This window comes from Asterias amurensis, chromosome 15 (genome assembly GCF_032118995.1).
Source record: "Asterias amurensis chromosome 15, ASM3211899v1".
NCBI lineage: Eukaryota > Metazoa > Echinodermata > Asteroidea > Forcipulatida > Asteriidae > Asterias > Asterias amurensis.
In genome coordinates, this window is record NC_092662.1 from 1,053,238 (window position 1) to 1,064,467 (window position 11,230).

At 36.5% G+C, this 11,230-nt stretch overlaps 1 protein-coding gene across 1 annotated transcript; it reads left to right on the forward strand.

Annotated features, from left to right (window-relative positions):
* The first annotated feature begins 49 nt into the window (after positions 1-49).
* On the forward strand, positions 50-11,183 carry LOC139948046 (ciliary microtubule inner protein 2B-like). Its single transcript, XM_071946046.1, has 7 exons — positions 50-305; positions 816-1,072; positions 2,434-2,606; positions 3,237-3,381; positions 4,848-4,966; positions 9,455-9,554; positions 10,210-11,183. The coding sequence occupies exons 1-7, from the start codon at positions 91-93 to the stop codon at positions 10,302-10,304; spliced, it is 1,104 nt and encodes a 367-aa protein (XP_071802147.1). The 5' UTR covers positions 50-90; the 3' UTR covers positions 10,305-11,183.
* Positions 11,184-11,230: the final 47 nt, after the last annotated feature.

Consider the following 11,230-nt stretch of genomic DNA (forward strand, 5'->3'; position numbering starts at 1 on the left):
CGTTGCTGTGTAAAATTGTATTATGACGTCATCGCAGATCATGCCGACCAAAAATAACATTAATAAGTATAAGCCAACTGGATGGAATAAATGAATTCTGTTTTTGTTTCGCTGATTGAGCTTGTCTTCCTTAGTATTCCACAGTTGGTTTGCGTACGGTGCAGAGTTTTGGGAGAGCTGAAAAACTGGCACATCTTGTGTTTCAAACTTTTCATAGTTGAGAGTTATAGGAAATCAGCAAGCATGCCACTGTGGAGTAAAGGGAAGAGCGTTTTAATGACGCCAGATCCATATCATACTCCCGGGTGAGTTACTGAAGTTTTCTTGGAAGAGTTCACACATGTCAGTCTTCCTGATTTTCAATTAATAAAATTATCAAACTGGTATGTTGAAAAACATGTATGGCAAAGTTTCGTAGCGATTATCGTCGGACAAATGTATAATTGCGGTGATTAAAAGCAATTGTTTTGGGGCGTTTTCAAGTCCTTTCGTATTATCTCGACAGTGTCTCGACTTTAGTATTTTAATTTCTTGATGCTTTGGACTTAAAGCGATTGTTAGGAAATGAATATGGTTGGTTGGAAAGATGTTTAAAAGTAGAATCCATTTTCATAAAAAAAACTTTGAAATCTCGAAAGCTCAACGAAACTAAAGCGCCCACATTAAGTCAGCCGGCAATAATTTTAGGAAAAGCGTTCTGTATGAACTTTTTAATCAGATAGCGCCTTCACATTGGAAAGTTAAATGGAAAGTTAATCTATTCTCTCTGACAATGAGTGGATAATAACGGATTTGACCCTTTTCTGTGGCCACAGATATTGCGGTTTTTGCCCCCAGTTCAAGTTCCAAATCGGAGAAACTTTCGGTAAAACTACTTCCCGCCTGCTAACCAACCCCAACGTAGCCTGCTCTGGCCGACCCGTTCTAGCGGACATCAGCCCGGCAAAAGACACCGATTCACCGGGGACTAGTGCTACAGCAAGGCTTGCAGCACGGGGTGTATTACTGAGAGGTAGAAAGGCTAGCTTTGGAGATCAGAAACTTGGTGAAAGGATGGTCCCTGGGTATACAGGTAAGTCCAAGCCCTACTTTTATTTTGTATAATGTTTAGTTGAGAAAGAAACACTTATTTATAAGGCCTTAATTATGTTATAATCATCGACCTTTGTTTATAAACCATTATTAAAAAATAAAACTTATCTACAATTAACTATTATTTATATAAATAAAAAAACATTTACGGTACCCTTATTATTTATGAATTATTTGTCATATAATTTTTAATAATGGTAATTATTTTAAATACCCTCTTCTGACGAATGAGGGCGCTGTCAATATATTTTACTTGTGTACTATCGTCTGCTGCGCCGCTGCAGTTTGATCGAGTGTCTTTGGAATAAAAGCTTACAGTAACATCATCAAATCCGGGTAAGAACTGATAATCTGTATACCAATAATTATGAAAGTAAAATGTAATGTATTCTGTCGTGTGCCAAAGCTGAAATAGTCAGACTCGGGCAGTTTGGGGCAACTGGATTGTGTCACTGTCAGCTCCACAGAACTCGAAAGAGTCGAGCTAGCTCGACATAATACATGCGCAATATCTCAGTGGCTCAGTCTAGAAACCGTAAATTAAATTCAACATCCAATTCAACCATCAAACTAAACAAGTAAGGCATAACATATCCACCCTCTACTTTACCCATGTGTAAAGTCGACGGCTCTATGTCACCAGAGGCTCCACATCATTTGTATTCATTCAGGTATTCGGATGAGGGTTTCGTTGCTTGTATTTTTTTGTAGGATCCTATAAAATTCAGTCCAAACCCGACTGAGGATTTTGGTTTGTTTTCAGTTTGAATACTTCTACTTCTACCTAGTCTACTTCTTTCGGTATTTGGCATAGTCCTTCAGACGAATATCATCCCGCATCGTGTATCTGATACATTATAATTTTGTAGTGATCTAGATTTACTCTTTGCCATGTTTCATTTAGCTTTGTAACATGTAGGCTTTCAAGCAAGCGAAAGTTGCATCCAATATCAACATTACATTGACAATGTAGGCCATACTAACTAGCCCTATTTTATTTACTTCTGGAAGAACTATGATTTTTGTTAAAAGTCAGACAATGTTTGTCTTTCCTCCAATAAAGGTTCACAACCCCTCACAAGTTTCTTCCCCCAAACCAAAAAGAAAACACATAAAAAAAAAAATCCATTTCAATAGGTGTCTTTTTTGTTTTTGCAGTGTTCATCTTGGTGTACGTTGTACGATGTTCGATATAGTTTCAGATGTCAAATTAAACTCTTACTGACGACCATCAATTATCAGCCCGTAGTATTCCAGCCACAGTACATAGGGGAAATAAAACAATTATCTTCTTACTGTTTTAAAAAGTATTTATTATTAAAGTTTATTGTTTTTTTTCAGGCTATATACCGAAAGGAGAACACTACTTTGGTGACCGCTATGCGGAGAATTCTCGCAATGCCATTGCTGAGTTTGAACGAGATCAGCGATGTCACAAAGGAAAGACAGATGCAATGCAAAGAGTGCGACACATCCAGGCTGGCCGTGTGCAGCCTACAACTGAAGAGAAAAAGGTTGCAACTTCTTTTTCCAATGCAGGGTACATGTAAACTTTTGGTAATATTGTCCGAGACTACTTTGGCTCAATTGGTGATCGGAGTTGTAAGAAAATAATGAAAGAAAAAACATAACACCATTGTTGCTGAGAATTGTGCCTTCATGGCTGAAACCTTCCTCAGATTCCAATTTTTTTGTGATAAATTACCTCCTTTTCTCCAACGTCATTGCTTCAAAGGGGCTCGCTTCTAGAATTTTTTTTACAAGACCAGCAGCTTTCCAATGCTCTTTACCTAGACATTTTTCAGTAGATCATTAATTTGTTTACCAATTACCAAAGGTAAACTCTCCCTTTAAAGAAAAGGGAAAACAAACATTTTTTGGGGTCACTTCTTCCTGGTGAAGAAATTTTGTTTCTCCCCAAAATATTAAGGACATCTTCATAAAATTAATGGCTTATTTAAAAATATCTGAAAGGGTTTATATGAAGACAAGTTATCTAATTTTTCTTTTTATTCAACTCAATTGAAATGTTATGGGATATGGGCGTGCTGAATTTTGTAGAATACCTGGCATGCTTATATCTTTTTACGGAACTTTTAAATTAAAAAAACCTTTTTAAATATTTTTGATTTTGTCTCCAAAAGATCTCACCCTTGAGCTGCGGTGGTCCTCTGTTACCGCTCAAGAAAGATGCAACATCTTTTGTGTATGGAAAACCCAACGAGCAGCAACATTCTACTTCACCCTACTACATGGCAAACCATGACCCGCAGAAATTCTTCATGTCTGGTAAAGTAAACCTACTCAAAGATTAACCCTTAATTTATAATGGAAGAACTGATATAATGCACATCCTAGTAGCTATCAAGGCACTTTGCAACTTAATCTGTTCATCTGACAAACTTTTAGACAATTCCTCAAACTTTCTGGGAAAAAACAATCCAAGCTGATTGCGTTAAAGGCACTGGATATAGACGATGTGACCTATGTTTACATTCAAACCGCCCTCTGTTGACAAAACACTATATACGTCATGTTTTGCCCGGCACTGAGTTGCGTAGTCATAGTAAGATTGCGTACACTTTCTAGCTGGCTGCCAAAACACAAAGGTTTTGCCCGGCGGTATGCGCGCGAATCATGTTATGGTTTTCGTGTGACGTCAGAGGTCACATCGTCTATAGTAAATGCTCAAAATAATTGTAAGCATAAAAACTTACTTGTTTAGTGATCAATGGAGAGATGTTGATAGTACAAAACATTGTGAGAAACGAATCCCTCTGAAGTAACGTAGTTCTTGAGAAAGAAGTAATTTTTCACAGAAAAATTTGAATTTGATTTTGAGGTCCCGAAAGCACACAACTTTGTGTGGCTTGAGGTTTTTTCTTCTTCCATTATTATCTCACAACTTCGACGACTAATTGAGCTCAAATTTTCACAGGTTTTTTTTTTTTGTGCTTATGTTGAGATACACCAAGTGGGAAGACTGGTCTTTGCGCTTTGTATTGGTTTTGTAAAAAGCCCTATATTATTATTATTATTATTATTAATTACCAAAGGTGTCACAGTGTTTTTAACTCAGAGTCATATTATATAGTTACTGTTAACCTTCTGGAAATTGTTTAAGAAGGCTCTGAGAACTCACCTATTGGAACAATGACTTCATGTTTGGGAGTGTTGTGGCCGAGCAGTTAAGAGCACCGAGTTCAAACTCTGGTGTTTCTGATCAGCAGAGTGGGGGTTCGAATCCCCAGCCATGACACTTGCCATTGCTTCGTCCTTCGGATGGGACGTAAGCCAGTGGTCCCATGTGTTGTGGTACGCATGTAAAAAAAACCAGTCAGTTATTGAAAAGAGAAGGGGTTCCCCCAGTATTCCTGGCTATTGCTGCTGAATGTGCTGTAGCAACTTGTAAACCCTTATAAGGTGCTACATAATTGGGTCTCAGAATCCATCACTGCAATGTCCTATCTTTCTGAAAGTTTGTATATACTCAGCGCCTTGAGTACCTTAATTGGTAGATACGTGGGCTAAATAAGACTTTGATATTATTATTATTATTATTATTATTATTATTATTATTATTATTATTATTATTATTATTATTATTATTATTATTATTATTTAAGTGTATTATATTTTTTTCTTCTTCTCTAGACATCTTTTGACGAGTAAGAGCGGCGCTCATATAATTAATGTATCTATTGTATTGTATTGTATTGTTTTATTAATCCAGAATACTAATTCATTATTTTTAGGTTACACTGGGTTCATACCTAAAGCACGTGGGCTGATAGGGATGGGTTACCCCATCATCACTAACTGTGCTCTGAGTGAATTCACCTACGATCCACTACAAGCAGTCAGTAACGCAGAGGTAAGATCCAGTCAAAAGTTCACAAGGCTATATAACATTGTACACTTTTTCGAGAGAAAAGTTCACAAGGCCTTGTATACATTTACAGCGAAACAATCAGAACGCTATAGCCTTGTACACTTTTTTGACAAAAAGTTCATAAGGCTATAATATAAGCCTTGTACACATTTACGGCGAAAAGTGTACACTTTTTCGAGCGAAACGTTCACAAGCGTTCATAGCCTTGTACACCTTTTCAAGCAAAACCAAAATTTCATAAGGCTATAGCCTTGTACACATTTACAGCGTGAAAGTTTACAAGCCTTGTACACTTTTTCGAGCGAAACCAAAAGTTCATAAGGCTGTAGCCTTGTACACATTTACAGCGAAGCATTCACAAGGCTATATAGCCTTGTACACTTGTTTGGAGTGAAATGAAAAGTTCACAAGGCTCTAGTCTTGTAAATTTTTCGAGCGAAACATTCACAAGGCTTGTATATTTTTTTTGAGCAAAACAAACTGTTCTTAAGGCTATAGCCTTGTACATATTTACAGCAAAAAGTTTACAAGGCTATAGCCTTGTACACCTTTCAAGCAAAACCAAAAGTTTTCGAGCAAAATGAACTGTTCTCAATCAAGGCTATAGCCTTGTACACCTTTTCAAGCAAAACCAAAAGTTCATAAGGCATAGCCTTGTACACATTTACAGAGAAAAGTTTACAAGGCTATAGCCTTGTACACTTTGCGAACTATTTCGAGTGTAAAGTTCACAAGGCTTACACGTTTTTTCGAGAGAAACGAAATGTTCACAAGGCTACTATAGCCTTGTACACTTTTTCGAGCGAAACGTCCACAAGGCTAAAGCCTTGTACACCTTTCAAGCAAAACCAAAAGTTTTCGAGCAAAATGAACTGTTCTCAATCAAGGCTATAGCCTTGTACACCTTTTCAAGCAAAACCAAAAGTTCATAAGGCATAGCCTTGTACACATTTACAGAGAAAAGTTTACAAGGCCTTGTACACTTTGCGAACTATTTCGAGTGTAAAGTTCACAAGGCTTACACGTTTTTTCGAGAGAAACGAAATGTTCACAAGGCTACTATAGCCTTGTACACTTTTTCGAGCAAAAAGTTTACAAGGCTATAGCCTTGTGAACTATTTCGAGAGAAAAGTTCTCAAGGCTATAGCCTTGTACACCTTTTCAAGCAAAACCAAAAGTTCATAAGGCTATAGCCTTGTACACATTTACAGAAAAAAGTTTACAAGGCTATAGCCTTGTACACTTTTTCGAGCGAAAAGTTCACAAGGCTATAGCCTTGTACACTTGTTCGAGCGAAAGTTCACAAGGCAATAGCCTTGTGAACTATTTCGAGCGAAAAGTTCACAAGGCTATATATAGTCTTGTACACATTTACAGAGAAAAGTTTACAAGGCTATAGCCTTGTACACTTTTTGAAGCGAAAAGTTTACAAGACTATAGCCTTGTACACTTTTATCGAGAGAAACGAAATGTTCACAAGGCTATATAGCCTTGTACACTTTTTCGAGCGAAAAGTTCACAAGGCTATAGCGTTGTACACTTTTTCGAGCGAAACGTTCACAAGGCTATAGCCTTGTACACTTTATCGAGCGAAAAGTTCACAAGGCTATATATAGCCTTGTGAACTTTTCACATTTTGACGAAAAAAGTCACGAAAAAGTCACAAGCCTTGTGAACTTTTCACATTTTGACAGAAAAGTCACAAGGCTATATATATAATAGCCTTGTGTACTTTTCACATTTTGACGAAAAAGTCACGAAAAAGTCACAAGGCTTGTGAACTTTTCAAATTTTGACGAAAAAAGTCATGAGGCTTGTGAACGAAAAAATCACAAGGCTATATATAGCCTTGTGAACTTTTCAAATTTTGACGAAAAAGTCACAAGGCTATAGCCTTGTGAACTTTTCACATTTTGACGAAAAAGTCATAAGGCTATAGCCTTGTGAACTTTACAAAGTTTGACGAAAAAAGTCACAAGGCTATCACCTTGTGAACTTTTCACATTTTGACGAAAAAGCACTTCAAATTTTGACGAAAAAATCACGAAAAAAGTCACAAGGCTATAGCAACTTTTCACATTTTGACAAAAAAGTCACAAGGCTATAGCCTTGTACACTTTTTCGAGCGAAAAGTTCACAAGGCTATTTTGACGAAAAAAGTCACGAAAAAGTCACAAGGCTATAGCCTTGTGAACTTTAAAAATTTTGACGAAAAAGTCGCAAGGCTATAGCCTTGTGAACTTTACAAATTTTGACGAAAAAGTCGCAAGGCTATAGCCTTGTGAACTTTTCACATTTTGACGAAAAAGTCGCAAGTCTATAGCCTTGTGAACTTTTCAAATTTTGACGAAAAAAATCACACAGCCTTGTGAACTTTACAAATTTTGAAGAAAAAGTCGCAAGGCTATAGCCTTGTGAACTTTTCACATTTTGGCGAAAAAATCACAAGGCTATATATAGCCTTGTGAACTTTACAAATTTTGACGAAAAAATCACAAGGCTATAGCCTTGTGAACTTTTCACATTTTGACGAAAAAGCACTTTTCAAATTTTGACGAAAAAGTCACAAGGCTATAGCCTTGTGAACTTTTCACATTTTGACGAAAAAATCACAAGGCTATAGCCTTGTGAACTTTTCAAATTTTGACGAAAAAATCACAAGGCTATAGCCTTGTGAACTTTACAAATTTTGACGAAAAAAGTCATAAGGCTATAGCCTTGTGAACTTTTCACATTTTGACGAAAGAAGTCACGAAAGAGTCACAAGGCTATAGCATTGTGAACTTGACAAATTTTGACGAAAAAGTTGCAAGGCTTATAGCCTTGTGAACTTTTCAAATTTTGACGAAAAAATCACAAGGCTATAGCCTTGTGAACTTTACAAATTTTGACGAAAAAGTCGCAAGGCTATATAAGCCTTGTGAACTTTTCAAATTTTGACGAAAAAAACACAAGGCTATATAGCCTTGTGAACTTTACAAATTTTGACGAAAAAAGTCACGAAAAAGTCACAAGGCTATAGCCTTGTGAACTTTACAAATGTTGACGAAAAAGTCGCAAGGCTATAGCCTTGTGAACTTTTCACATTTTGACGAAAAAGTCATAAGGCTATAGCCTTGTGAACTTTTCACATTTTGACGAAAAAAGTCACGAAAAAGTCACAAGGCTATAGCCTTGTGAACTTTACAAATGTTGACGAAAAAGTCGCAAGGCTATAGCCTTGTGAACTTTTCACATTTTGACGAAAAAGTCGCAAGGCTATAGCCTTGAGAACTTTTCACATTTTGACGAAAAAAGTCATAAGGCTATAGCCTTGTGAACTTTTCAAATTTTGACGAAAAAATCACAAGGCTATAGCCTTGTGAACTTTACACATTTTGACAAAAAAAGTCACAAGGCTATAGCCTTGTGAACTTTACAAATTTTGACGAAAAAAGTCATAAGGCTATAGCCTTGTGAACTTTTCACATTTTGACGAAAAAAGTCACGAAAAAGTCACAAGGCTTTTTCGTCAAAATTTGTAAAGTTCACAAGGCTATAGCCTTATGACTTTTTCGTCAAAATGTGAAAAGTTCACAAGGCTATAGCCTTGCGACTTTTTCGTCAACATTTGTAAAGTTCACAAGGCCTTGTGAACTTTTCAAATTTTGACGAAAAAGCACTTTTCACATTTTGACGAAAAAGTCACAAGGCTATAGCCTTGTGAACTTTTCACATTTTGACGAAAAAGTCATAAGGCTAACGCCTTGTGAACTTTTCACATTTTGGCGAAAAAAGTCATGAAAAAGTCACAAGGCTATAACCTTGTGAACTTTACAAATTTTGACGAAAAAAGTCACAAGGCTATAGCCTTGTGAACTTTTCAAATTTTGACGAAAAAGCACTTTTCAAATTTTGACGAAAAAGTCACAAGGCTATAGCCTTGTGAACTTTTCAAATTTGGACGAAAAAGTCATAAGGCTATAGCCTTGTGAACTTTTCAAATTTTGACGAAAAAGCACTTTTCAAATTTTTACGAAAAAGTCACAAGGTTTTAGCCGTGTGAACTATACAAATTTTGACGAAAAAGTCGCAACTTTTCACATTTTGACGAAAAAGTCACAAGGCTATAGCCTTGTGAACTTTTCACATTTTGACGAAAAAATCACAAGGCTATAGCCTTGTACACTTTTTCGAGCGAAACGTTCACAAGGCTATATAGCCTTGTACACTTTTTCGAGCGAAACGTTCACAAGACTATAGCCTTGTGAACTATTTCGAGCGAAAAGTTCACAAGGTTATAGCCTTGTACACTTTTTCAGGCAAAGTACACTTGTCAAATTGTGTACACAAAAGTACACAAGGCCTTGTACACTCTTTCATGCTACATCTCACAGAAAATCTGTCACATCCCTAGACAGTATATAAATTTCAACAATAACCACTTGTGCCATGTTTCATTTTTAATATTTGATTGTTTTTTGGTAACAGGTGCCACATCGGGGTATAATTAAACTACCCCGTCTGGATCCGAACCAAATCTACCCGACTGAATCTGGACTTGTGCCCCACTACACTGGACATATACCAGGTAAGTTACAACACAAAGTCAGAATCACATTTCTAAAGCAATCAGAAACTGGTCAACACATGATGACATTTATAAGCGTTAGCATTGGGGAGCATCTCAAAAGTTGGGGCCCGTTTAAAGTGCAAAGGAACAGGGCCCAATTTCATCGCTCTGTTTACTTCAAGCAAAGAACCAGCACTTGCCGAAGCTGGGAGTTCTGTGCTTACGACAAGGTTAGCAGAGAATTTCAGCTTGTGCGCTTGTGACTCCACGTTACTAGGCATTCTTTGCTTAGACAGTCAGTGCACAAATGTGGCACTACGTTAGCGGAGAATGGTTAGCATAAGTGCAGAACTCGGCAGCAAGCAGAGCCATGCAACTGGGCCACACACAATCGGCACACGCTTGCGAACCATTGGACTGTCAGAATGTTTTACCAGATCGCGTCATTGAGTCTAAGTACAGGATCAATTTAAGATGTATGAACAAGCACATTGTTATTTTGAGCACTCCAATGGAAGGTTTGGTCGGTACATAACAACTGACCGGTTCACGAGCAACCGCTGGAATACTTAAATCCAATCCAATTGGAAAGTCCCTACTTTTGAGATGCTTTTTTTTTTTCATGAACCAATACCCAGTTTAATTACTCGTGATTTCATTGACATGTTTGCAGGTCAGAAGTTCCGATACGGCACAACATTTGGCCACAGCACCTGCAATGCCAAAAGAGTACAGGTTAGGATGAATGAAGCCATCTCATCTAAGTAAAGTCTGCAATGTTTCTTGTAAAACTTAAGATATTTCATGTGGGTAACTATCAATAATAACTTGACAGAATTGTACCTTGGTGAGAAATAGAACATCTTTCCTTTGTCATTTGGCTTTGGACGGAGAATTTAGTTTAAAACGAAAGTCATTCTCTAGTTATAAAACGTTAACATAATATCTTGTGTATTGGCTGCATGGCAATCTGAGTTTGCTTTATGTTATATAAAACAACCCTATTCTTAGTTGCACACATCAAATAGAAATCAAGGTTATAAATACAGCTTTTTGTTTAAAATATTTGCGCTAGATATATAAAACATTTTGAACTGTAGTGTGTACACAATCCCTTTACAATAAAACAAGCATTCTGCAAAATATTCACAAGTAAAACAAGCTTTCAGAACTATATAAGAAAAATACTGTGCATCAAAAAGTATCGCGTTTAAAATTAATAACTAAAAATGCCCTAAATTAATGTCGATAGTACACTTCAAAACATCCAAGTTAATCATGGCTAGCTTTCAAACTTGTTGGCTTAATATCAATTAAATAAATCATTTTATCATGAAAGAAGAGAAAATTGCTATTGTTTCTTATTTTTTTATATCATTTTGGTTGTGCTCAATTCCAGTAAAACTCCTTTGAATAAAGATTAATTTTCAAAACTTTTCAGTCGGAAATCACAGCTGAATACATGGTTGTTCCCAGTTGACTATAAAACAATTAAATCACAGCAACAGGTAAAAAGTAGCATGCATTGAGACTAAATCTCAGCGTAAGTGATAATTAAAATGCTGCAAACGTAATTAAATGCTTGTGGAAAAGTAAAACATGAAGCATTGCATGCATAAAATTAAAACAAGTATTGCATCAAACCAAACTTATTAACCTCAAATAATAAAGTAACAAGAAAATAATGTTTTTAT

Excerpts from the sequence above, each read along its gene's own strand:
- LOC139948046 (XM_071946046.1), top strand. The coding sequence starts at position 91 with ATGAATTCTGTTTTTGTTTCGCTGATTGAGCTTGTCTTCCTTAGTATT. Across the intron at positions 2,607-3,236 it reads CTACAACTGAAGAGAAAAAG|ATCTCACCCTTGAGCTGCGG; the intron begins GTTGCAACTTCT and ends TGTCTCCAAAAG. Across the intron at positions 4,967-9,454 it reads AAGCAGTCAGTAACGCAGAG|GTGCCACATCGGGGTATAAT; the intron begins GTAAGATCCAGT and ends TTTTGGTAACAG.